The sequence below is a fragment of the Lipophrys pholis genome (assembly GCF_963383615.2).
Source record: "Lipophrys pholis genome assembly, chromosome: 6".
NCBI classification, from domain to species: domain Eukaryota; kingdom Metazoa; phylum Chordata; class Actinopteri; order Blenniiformes; family Blenniidae; genus Lipophrys; species Lipophrys pholis.
Genome location: NC_137629.1, coordinates 18964663 through 18976840, shown reverse-complemented (window position 1 = coordinate 18976840; position 12178 = coordinate 18964663). Strand labels below are relative to the sequence as shown.

General features: G+C 44.0%; 1 protein-coding gene across 1 annotated transcript; it reads right to left on the bottom strand.

Annotated features, from left to right (window-relative positions):
- Positions 1 to 2428: 2428 nt before the first annotated feature.
- On the bottom strand, positions 2429 to 6261 carry agtr2 (angiotensin II receptor, type 2). Its single transcript, XM_080465701.1, has 2 exons — positions 6084 to 6261; positions 2429 to 5505 (listed from the first exon to the last, which is right to left on the bottom strand). Exon 2 carries the CDS (start codon positions 5440 to 5442, stop codon positions 4171 to 4173), a length of 1272 nt encoding a protein of 423 aa, XP_080321827.1. The 5' UTR covers positions 5443 to 5505; positions 6084 to 6261; the 3' UTR covers positions 2429 to 4170.
- Between the last annotated feature and the right edge of the window lie 5917 nt (positions 6262 to 12178).

The window sequence follows — 12178 nt, the reverse complement described above, 5'->3', positions numbered from 1 at the left end:
ACTGACATTTGTGTTTACTGGGTTCATTCTGCTTGGAACTGGGATAATTACCAGCTGGAAAGATCCCAGTTCCCACTTTTTTTCAGCGTTTACTTGATAATGACAAACAGGCAACATGGCAGTGTGGTGTTGCTGCTGGTGAGTGAGTCCAGAAAAGAAAGTTCCATTCATTTTCACACTATTATGCACATTTACTGTACAGCCATGACAAGTCGAAACTTTAATATTTGCCGGTAGAGTTACATAAGAAAGATCACACCGTGTTATTTAACCCCACAAATGTTTATGCATGAAGCACAATCACAAACGTATCGGTGTATTCGATGTGTTTCTCACCTTTCACCGACCTGCAGCCAAGTTGGCATGAGGCCAGGACCGCATGTGGTCTGAAACTTCCCACTTTACCACTTGGAAATTCTAAACTTGATGTCTGAGATCATGTATTTTGGAGTGCACCATAATCCTGCACCTGCACTACGTTCCCTTAACTTGAGCTGCCGTTTTGATGAACCTGATGAATCCACACAGAAAGGTCCATCCAGCGACCACTGCATCACAATGCACAAACCAAAAGCACGCACAATTATTGGATAGTTGTACTATCATGAGTATTTTTTTGAAAGAATGTAATTCACTTGAGTACAGGTGTAAATTGCTCCGTTCTTACTGTGTACACCTACAATTTGAAATAATATGTGACCGTTGTGATATGTGTTTGTGCCCGGTCAATGTATTGCTTTAACAGATGCAATTCTAAATGTCAAAGAGAAGCGGATAGAGTATTTCATTACAAAAGTATTTTTAAATGTAATTGAATTGATTGAATTTTATTTATATAGGACCAGCTACAACATTGCTGTCTTTTGTTACTTCTACTGAAAAAAAACAACTTTTGACTTACATCTAAGCGCTGTCAGAGGGTTGGTAGTTATATTTGTGACCTTTTCGCACCTCTCTATATTAAACCTGTGCTGTCAGCGTGACGCCTGATGCTTTTGACGGATGCTCAGATTTGTCTTCTCTTTACTGTCTCTCACAGCGGGAAAAATAGATTATCAGCACTGTCCGTAACGTCTCCTCGAACTCGTAACACACAGTGAGAGAGTGAAGACTGTCTCAGACTGTTTGATTGCGTTGGACTGATTTGTGGCGTTAAGACAGACAAGCAGAACGTTTGTCCCCCGCTGGTCGACGGAGCGCTCTCAGCCCCTCACAGGTCCACACACTTTACCAGCTACATGTCAACAGCCCGTCTTCTGTCGAGCGTGTGTCGGGGAACGCTGGCAGCTGCTCCTGCAAACACAGAGGGATCGGCTAATGAAGCTGTGCGTGCAGCAAAACTCATCCTGCAATCTGTGCCGTCAGTCGGAAAGTTCTGTCGTGTCAAATTAAGAATCCGGTGATTAGAATATTTCTGCTGCAGCCAGAAAGCTGATGGCTGCAACTTCTCTTTAAACCCCGGGACGTGCATTGTTCTTGGTTATGAGCCTGTTTGCCGCGTCCCTTCACATCAACGACAGCAATGAGGTTAAGCTCAGTGCATTCTGGGAGATACGATGCAGCACTTGTAGAGGGTGTCTGTATGTTATACATTCGGAGCTGTAGCTTGTACATGAGTCATCAGTCTGTGCCACAGACATTTTTCCCCCTCAGCTCACCAAGATCATGAGTGGTGGGATTTGGGGCCTTGGTCTGGGCAAGCGTCGAGTGGCAGCCTGCTTCATGCATGTACAGTAGTTCAGCACCACCCAGTGTCCAAACTAGGCAACTAATATTCTTCTATAGGAGGCTTTACTCTCTCCGATGCCGCCATATTGATCTGTAAAAACAATCCACACATCTTGATAAAAGGAGCAGCTCCATTTAGGCACGGATGAAAGCCTTTCTCATGTTATTAATTCAACGTTCAACACCCCAGGCCTTCGACGGTGCGAAGAAGAATCACAACATAACCCCCTGACTTTGACTGGAGAAGGAGACAGGCCAGGGTCAATGCAGAATGCAGCAGATCCATACAACACGCAAATAAACCCACCGAGATGCATCATTGATCAGCCGGAGCTCCCTCGACCGACAGTTGGCTGGACAGGCATCCATCATCAGGACATCAGCATGAAATTATGTGATCCAGCGTTGATAAAAGTAGAAGACATGTGAGGCATTCTGGGAAAGAGGGAAAGGAAAAAAAATAAATAAATAGAGACAGAATGTCCATCTGCCAAGCTGACAGTAATCTCAGCACTCTCATTCCCAGGTGGGGGGGAAGCTCTTAGTCACAGCTGTTAGAGGGTAAGATTGGGTTGAAAAGGAAACATGGAAAATCGCAAATGGAGACGATTTTACAAAATCAGTGTGTGGGGCTGGAGGAAAATTAGCTGCAAAACATTGAGAAAATGTTCTTTGTAGAAAGAAACATGGCGCTTCACACTGATATGGCATCTTATTTATTTGCTATTTACTTCAAACTGCTAATACTGGACGATACATTTATGTGGCAAGGTAATTATACATATAATATAATAATACATTAAAAAAAACAATACACGTGGAAATGGTTATTCATCACCCTTATCTATATACTGTCTCACTTTTCTTGTTGCCTACAAAGCTAGAATTCAGCAGCTTTAAAGTTCAAAGAGGTGTCTCACTCCTTAACAACCTCTTTACCTTAGAATTTATCACTGTTGTGATGTATCATCAGCAGATCTGAAAGGAAAAGGCCATAGCTTGTGCAAATTACCAACAAATGCATGCTTTCTAAATAAAATAATAAAAAAATAATATACATATATGTTTAGTGATTTTCCGCCATCTTAGGAAGCCACTTGAATGAAATAGTTGAAGTTGAAGAGATGAAATGAAATGAACAGCATTATGATGTAAAATACTTTACTATCCTCGCTTAGTTTTGCTGAAGTTTCCACTGCAGGGGACACAGGATGTGATTATACTTTATTATTTTAATAAAAAGGATATCAAATCAGTTGAATCAACTTTTTAATCCATTACTTCAAAGTTAAACAAACGTTATTTAATGTATCATTTTTATCGTTAATTATTCATATATTGCATTTAGTATCTATAAATTATGCAGCGTCATTGCAGATTATAAGTAAAGGATATTTTTGAATAATGTAACTTTTATAGACCAAATTAAATATTTGAAATGATTAGAAAGGATTGTTTTGGAAGCAATAAAACCTGCAAATACTTCTTACTTTAACTTATCCAGCCAAAAAGATCTCCTCGCGGTCATCTTTCTTAGGAATTCCTTTATTGATGTGATAATGACTTTTCTTGATTTATGATCAATAACTTGCTCTCGGTTGATTGGTTTTCTATTGGATGATGATTTCCAAATGCAGTGACAATGAAACTAATTAAACCTCCAGTAGACCTGCAAACATTATTATAAATCATTTATTTGTTCTTTCATTCCATACTTAAGTGAGTACATTTGAATTTTTCGTATCAATATTTATTGCATTTGTTACTTTATTCTTGAAATTTCTTCTGCAAGTGCAAACAAAGTGTGATTATTGTCTGAAAATATGGTTATGTTTTATTTAGTTGTTTAACTTATTCATGATTCAGCATATATTGATTGTTTGAAGATGTGCTCTGGTCCGGTATTCACTATATTTATTCTGACTCCAGGAGGAAGTATCTGCTTCTTTAGCTGCTAAATGCTCCACCAGCTTCACCAGCTAGTCACTTAATGTGTGTGTCAGTTCTGTGCAGGGCTGAGCAGGTAGTGTACTGAGGCTTTGCGGAGATTTTCTAGAATAAGGAGCCGCCTGCTGACACCGAAAAGACATAACGAGACCGAGTCATAACAACAGTGCAACACAGCAAGTAAGACAGCAGTACTAAAATGCTCATTAGCAATATAGACTACCTGCTTTGAACCTGTTTAAATTCAGTGTGTAAAATAATCTGCTGCAAAACTGAAATTTGCCAGATTGGAAAAACCGAAACCTTTTATACAGCCTCATGTTTTCTAGTTACTTTTTCTTTGAGAGAAACAGTAGAGCTCGGCAGGAATTTCCCTTTCGGTAACAACTCCATCTCGCACATCCGTGCTTATGAGACTTTAGTAGTCATTAGACGTTCAATCCTCAGGGTGTGAAGCCAGTGAAGAGACGGGAGAGAAAGGGAGCCAGGAGGCTGCTAAGCACTCCCGCACGGCTCCACGATCGCCAGGTCTTTGAGGTCACTGAGTTTTCGAGAAAAGGAGCTCAGCCTGGTACTGAAGGAGCCCCTCTTCTGGCTGTGTTCCTCCCCGCGGGCTTTCAAACAGGCACTGAGGCCCTTACAGAGGCCTCCGAGGCGGCCCCGGAAATGGTTCCCGATGAAGCAGTAGAGCACGGGGTTGATAGCCGAGTTGGAGAAGCCCAAGCAGAGGGTGAGAGGGGTGAGATTCTGGATGGTCCAGTGCACCCAGCAGCTGTCCAGCCAACCCTCACTGTTCAGAAAGTCTATGAAAGTCACACAGTGAAAAGGGAACCAGCAGACGAAGAATGCCATGACCACGGCAGCGACCGTCCACAGCACCCTCTCCAGTCCCCTCCCCTCCAGGGGTCTGCCCCCGCTGTGGCTCGATCTTACGCTGGGGGTCGAAGGTCTCTCTGGTTTACTACCATCCTCATGGGAGTCCCGGGATTTAGAAGAAGGCATTTTGGGGGGATGTGATGGATTCTGCATTTTCATTAGACTAGTATCAGCCAACAAATGTCTCCCAATTGCACAATAGCAACAAGAAATAATGAGCAATGGGAGTAGGAAGGCCAGCAGAATCTTCATCCAGGTCAGGGTCAGATACCAGACAGGCTGGGGATAAATAATCACACAGGCTTCCACTCCAGGAGGCTTGAGGTAATGAGTGTTTCTCAAAACCACGGTGGGGGCGGTGCATGCGCAGGCCAAAACCCAAACCAGGATACACAGGAGCTGGGCATGCTTGGGGTCTCGAGCGATTTGAGAGCGGAGCGGATGCACAATGGCCAAGTAGCGATCTATGCTCATGCACGTGATGAAGAAGATGGACGCGTAGAGGTTGAGGTTGTGCAGCGCTCCACAGATTTTACAAGCCACCTGGCCAAACGGCCAATAGTAGCCCCAGGAGTAGTAGACGGCCCAGAATGGTAGCGACAGCAAGAACAACAGGTCGGATACACAGAGGTTCAGCATGAAGGTGTTGGCCACGGTTCTCCTTGAGGCGCTGGCGTGCGCCAACACACACACGGCCAGGGCGTTGGCTAGGGTTCCCAGAACACAGATGATGCTGTAGATGGCGGGAATGACGGTGGTCATGGGGACAGGATGCCAGTCCGTACAGGCACCGCCCAGCGCCTCCAGGGACGTGTTCGCGTAGACTTCTGTGGTTGAATTGGGGGGGGAGGTGGCGTTGAAAAGAGAGAGGTCATTGGGGATCGCCATCATGGGAGTTGATGTACGCTTGCGTCACTCAATTCGACTTCCCTCCTTTCAGTTTTCCAAGGTCAGCTAGAAATAAAACAAAGCAGGAACGCATTTAAAATTCAGCTGCCTTTTATGGATGGAGACTGGTTTTCTCTTCAGAATAATCTTTAGCGGGCTCAAATGTTTATTAGGTGTCCTACTTGATAACTAATCACTGCACAAATGCATTACACCATACTTGAGGGCTGTAATGAAATACGTAGGAAGGGCTTGTAATCGTCTGGCTGCTTATTGGATTCCTCACAAACAGCTATGCTGAATTAATGAATGACTTTTCCCAATTGTTCATGATTTAGATGAAAAGAGTGTCAACCTAATTTAAAGCTTTAATGGTTTTACAAGAATCATAAAAGTCACAGGAAGAGATCCTCTTACAGTGGAGAGCTGTAAAGTAGCATTTGAGGCAGACAGCCAGTAATATATGGGAAATGACGCTCACCACTAACCTTTTTCAACACAAAGAATATCTCGCAGTTATACAAGGACAGTTCAATTAGTGATATAAAGAAATAGCCAAAGCCACCCTAACCCTCGCTGTTAAATCACAGATGCCCCCACAATATATTGTTACAGTTTTTCCGTCTTTAAAGAATTTATTTTACCTGAAGCGGTTTAGTGTCCAGCCCAAACTGTTTTCAGTGCTCCTCTTGGCTGAAGTCCATGCCGTCACAAGGGCTCCTCGACCCCTCTATGTGAAATCTGAAGAGGCGAGTACCCGGGACCATATCATCCACCCCTGTGTGTGTGTCTGTGTGAGTGTAGAAACCAGACTCAAGGCTCTAAGAAACCAGATGAGGTTGGGGGGTCTTATAGCCCCTAAGAGCCTCTGGACGGTTGCACAACAGGGAAGTTGCTCCACGTCACACCTTCATCATTGCAGAAGGGGCCGGACTGTACCTGGACACAAGCCAGCAAAGAAATGGAGAGTGAGAGAGAGAGAGAGAGCGAGAGAGAGAGAGAGAGAGAGAGAGAGAGAGAGAGAGAGAGAGAGAGAGAGAGAGAGAGAGAGAGAGAGAGAGAGAGAGAGGGAGAGAAGTTCACTCCCTTTGTTTTTCATACTATTCCTCCTCCTTTTTTTTTTTTCTAGCAGAGAGAACCAAAGAGAAGGAAATCAAGTCAAGATGTGTGTTGGAGTAATGACTGCGTCTTCAGTGGCGGCAGGAACACAAGCACGTGTCGTACCTGAGTGTAATGGATGGGACGCTGGTGGTGTCACAGTCAAAGCCGCTTGCTGTCCCCGGCGGGGCCTCTGACCCGAGAAACGGAGGCTGAGTGTTAATTAGGAGCTCCTCGCACTTTGTGTCATATTCCTTCTGCCAGCGGTCAGATAAGCCATGGGAAATATTTACTTTGTCTCAGCGGAAGTCAAGCCAGCAGCCACTGGAGCAGAGGGAGAGCGTGGAGGAGGTGGGAAAGGGGGAGGCGAGGGCCACGGTATGGAAGATGAATGAGGAGGAGGATGAGCATAAACTGTAGGGAGTGAACGAGAAGATGAGAACAGGAGAGGAGAGAAAAAAGAAAGAGGAGATTCCCTCCAGTGGTTTTTCATTAAAGCCTTTGGTGAAAGTTAATGAGGGATGTGTGCAAAGCTCTGAGACTGATTACATCACGGCCGCTTTGATCAACAGCACGGGCGCTCATCACTCCCAGACCGTGCACGGGCACCTGCGCGTGCACGAGGGCACCTACGCTCCGACGCTGGATGTGCTTAATCTCGGCCGGGCGCGCGTTCATCGATGCAACACACTCGAAACTGTTTACATGTGCACGCACTCTGCTCCATCGAGTATCTATCAGGATGTGACATGCTCTAATAGCCGTGGGAAAGCTGACAGTGTGGATGAGGGATGGAGGCGGACGAGCTGCACATTCTTGCAGGTCGCAAACGTAAAGAGGTCCAACGTGCCGCGATATGAGAAATCGGGAATGTCCTCAATGCGGCAGGACTCTTAAAGAGGGATATTTCAGCTTTCCAACACTAATACTTTGTGTTGTAGTGCTCCTCCAATGGCATGCTGGGAATGCACAGTTGTTCTCTCACAAACACGGCCATTATCTTTACGAGAACCAAACATTACCCCAAACTCAACCATCGCAACTCACCCCATAAACCCACATCTCACTCCTCCCACAGCCAGTTAAACCATCCAAAGCTGAGAATTGGGCCTTAATTCCTCTTTCTAAAGATCACTTCATTCCTCACAAAGATAAATGCAAATAGGCACACACACACACGCACACAGATAGAAGCCAAAGACCCTGAGTCATGACGTGCAGCGGCCCAGAGCAGAAATTTATGGAGTCATGCTGGCCAACAGAAATAGTGGATGACAGAAAATAACACAACTAAGCCCGTTACTCCCCACAGTCACTCGGTAATCCAGTGGTCAGAAAGACACTAAGTCAAATGCAGAGATAGCATTCTCTGCTAAAAAGATGTTTCTCCTCCGCTACATGTCAGAGGAATATACAGGCTTTTGTACTCTACCAGAACAATCTGACAGCTCGGCATTTGTTAACTTTCATATCATCAGCCAAAATCAAAATGATACGAGGATACTTGGGAATTAATCCAAAGATATCAATTCTTTTTTATTAAAGCCAGCATGTGTCAAGCTGTTCGAGCTTACGATAGTACGGCAAACATCTGTGAAAATAAGTCGAATCCGTTTCGCATATTCACGAAAAGCAAAGTGTGTAGACCGGCGCTGTCATCTTGGCCATCTGCAGTGTCACTTCCTCCTATCAGGGATATGAGAGAGAACATATGTAATCATATTTTGAGTTGTCAGATATGAATTTTACAAGTCGCTAACCGGAGTCCAAACATTCATCAGGCTGTAACGGGGCTCTGTGATAAGAAGAACTCAAACATGCAAACAGCAAAGTCATTTGGAGAAGCAGGAACAATTGTATGTGGAATTAATTTAGATTTTTTTATCACTACATATGGAAAGAGAGAAAGTTTTTGGTTCACCCAGTTTTTATTTCTTTGGTGTAGTCCTTAAAAAGGACAGACTGAGGCTGCTGGAGCTATCAAGCATATTTCATTGTGAAAACCACATTTTGCAGCCTTGAAATGTTCAAACTGTCCCACCTTTAGATCATTTTACAACATTTCCAAGGTCATGCTGAGAGAAATCACTTTCACAGTTATATGTGGTTGAAGCTCATTTTTTAGCTCCACATTTGCTTCACAGTCCAAAACTATTGTAAGAAGATAATAAATAATAATGTATAATGTATGTTTGCCATTAGCTCATCAAGTTTCTTTAATGGGGCGGAAACCATGCTGATGCTAACTGCTAAGCTAACCACCTAAAACAGGGCTTCACTGTAACGCCCGTATACTATAAGAACATCATTGAGTGAAACTTTGCATATGTGGGTAGAAACTGACAAACCCATGACAAAAGGAGGAACGCTCAATTCTCGCTAGTACAAAACCCATAATAATCCACTAAACCAAAGTGAGAATCAGGTCCCGTTCACGCAACAACGTCTACAAGTGAATCAGAAAACTTTGTGTGTTGTGTGTCTGTTTACTCCAACAACATCACTGACATTTCAACTATCTGAAAACAGTTCTCAAACACGGCTTTTCTGAAAAGCAGCTATTGTGTAGCTATATATTCTCCTGGGGGTCACCAGCATTAGCGATCCAACTTGGTCGTCTGTCCACACAATGTCCGTTTAATGTTTGTAGCGTATTGTTGGCTGCACGTAGGTGTGTGCGGTTTAATTATTAAAACAAACAACAGTCACAACTCATTGGCCTGGCATGCTGACTCCATCGTTTTGTAAATGGACATTGTTTTCGAAGCGCAAAACTCCCCTGAAGCGAAAATGCGGAATGCCGTGTATCCGGGGCCTGAATCACACAGCTTTAGCTTAGCTGCCAAATCTGACAGTACACTCTCCATTTTCATTCATTTCACTCTAACTGTCTTTTGGCCACTCGCCTTCCCTTGTCCTCTGCGCAAAGCTCTCGCCAGCGTCTGCATGAGGCGTTCACACAGTTATATAATCACGTAATTTGTAGCAGCGCGTGGAAGCCAGGAACCTGTGTAAGCCTTGTTTTTCTCCACACAAAAACGTATCAGAAATCAATCTACGGAGTCGATGCAGACTCGGAGTAATAAGCAGAGCTGCGACAGTATCAATACGGGCTTATCAGTTGCCATCCCGGATGACTAGTAAAAACATGATGCACGAGCATTGATTAAACTACCATTTAAATTCAGTCCACATGCGCTGTAATGGAGTAAAGACTGTGGAATTTGCTTCAGTTTAAGAGCCATTTCTGTTCATAACTTTAGTGCCACGGTGCTTTATTGCTTGCCTTGCTTTTTTATGGCTAAGCTGCTGGAAAATAAATAGGATAAGCAGCTTTAATTGTGGCTCATCAGATACCGTGAGCAGGGAACTGAATGGAATTCCTTGTAACAGTGTTTTTGTCCTTCCACCACAACAGCTGGCGCCATCACACAGTCGATATGGAGTCGTCTCACTCTGCCCATCGCCTTCATACTCCGTCTCACTTTTACTCCGTGTATCTCGGAACAGCTGCTTTGACCTTTGTCAACAGTTTGGAGTGTCAGTCTCACGCTGTCTCATCAAGAGACAGTCAATTAAAACACGCGCGATTCGGTTTGCAAACGTGAGGTGCCTGCAAAACAAAACAAAGCAAACAAACAAACAAAAATTAACTAACTGAGGAGGCGAGGCAATTAACAATTAAAGCATGCGTGGGAGTAAGTGTTTATGTGTGTTGGTCTGATGATGCAAACACGAGGATTTAGATACAGGCGGGCCGCAGATAAGGAGGGCAACAGACCAGAGAGCATCCAACCTCAACTTGCATCACAGCTCTCGCCGGACATCAATCCGCCGGCTAATTATTTTGCTCTGGATGAGAAGCAGGACATTTCATTTTAATTTCCACTGCAGTCTGTCAAAAGTCGCTTCATTTTCTCTCAAGTATTCATTAAACAAATTAGACATACTGTATTATGTAACAGCAGATGTTGTCGGGGCCAAAAGGTTGAGCTCAGAGGTGTGTAAAAGTGTCTACGATTAGATTTTTCTTCACTTAAGGGAAGGAGGAGGAAGCAGTGCACAAAAACATACAAACACACACAGACCCGCACAAACAAACATGTACAGTGATTACAAACACACCCCCCCCCAAACAGCTTCCAAGGCCGCTGTGTTTATACGTTGTGCTGATAAATGTCATGCCTGTTTATGTCATGATGGGGGTCTCCGTCTCCGGTCGGACCCTGAGAAGATAACCGCCACCGCAAACCAGTCCGCCGTGGAAAATCCAGCTCTCGGGGGTGGAAAGGTGAAAGGTCGGGGCTGTCCCTCAGTTTCCTTTCTACTGGTCGAGAGAAAAAACAAAAAAAACATGTGAGAGGAACCAGTTTTAATCATAGTTCTCAGAAGGTTATTGTAGAGGCTGCTGGCCGTGTGGGACGCTGTAAGAAAAAGGGGGGGCCCCCCAGTATGAGGATGGGGACCCTTGAGGAAGGTGAGACAGAGTTATACTTAGAGCCACATCGGACCCGGGATGGGGGAAAGCTCTGTAACCTCCAACGCTGCCCTGGAGCTTATAGCAACAAGATGTTTATCCTCTGTGAGAAGGAGGGAGTTCACAGATTTCCAGCGTTCCCGTTCGCTCTGTTCTCTGGTTCCATGTGGTTTTATTCATCACACAAGGACAAACAGTTCCTTATTCTTTATATATGTTGTGTGTTTCCAATCAGATCACAAGAAACTATTTCTCCCATATGGGTTTTTACCCTCAATGTATCACAACAACAGGGCTGGGAACATATTGATGTGGAATTGATCCCGTCCACACACACAGCCTGAGATGTCCCGGGGGTCACTACTCTGGACACACTCATGCAGAGTTTATGAGGTCCAGGGGTCCAGCTGGATCCTCCCTGGTGGGCCATAAAGAGGCTGTAAAGATGTTAACAGATACCCTCGTCTCTGTCCTCAGACTGTGCGTACACAGATGTGGCACAGCGAAAGCCTGACGAAGCATTTACGGAATTTCTCAGGGTCTGGCCATTGTTGCTCAAACATGTGTTTTCGGTTGGATTCATTGTGACACCGTTTACTCATCAAGGAAGAAGAATTCCTTTAAGTTTTACAATGTGTCTGACCACCTGGGTTCAAATAAGAGAATACAAGTGAAGGGATCATGTATTTTTGAACTTAGGTCCACTGAACATAAAGGCAGTAGAATAAATAATGGAGTAAATTCAATTGGAACATTAAGTCTTATGCTTGAATTAATAATTGATTTTTTTGACTCTATTAAATCTACCTTCTTTCACACGTTGGAAGTTTCGGATCAAATCTTGAACTGTGGCACAAAATCAGTCACGAACACAAGTTATTAAGACATTTTGGGCTGATTTAGTAATGTGAGATCTGAAATATCTCCTGACTGATTCACTAAGCCAGCGGAAGGAATATGCTCCATAACATGGACGTTATCACTTATTGAAGAAGTCGTTTTTTACAAAAAGAAGTCAAACAGCTGAGATAAAATACAGACAGGTAGAAAAGCAGCTAAGTTTACACTGGTGAAACGATACAGGCTGTTGCGCCGCTCTCAAACAAGAGTTTACTGAAATGGTAACAGCTCTGCTACCAGTTAGTAGAACAGAGATAACACTAT

Excerpts from the sequence above, each read along its gene's own strand:
- agtr2 (XM_080465701.1), bottom strand. The coding sequence starts at position 5,442 with ATGATGGCGATCCCCAATGACCTCTCTCTTTTCAACGCCACCTCCCCC.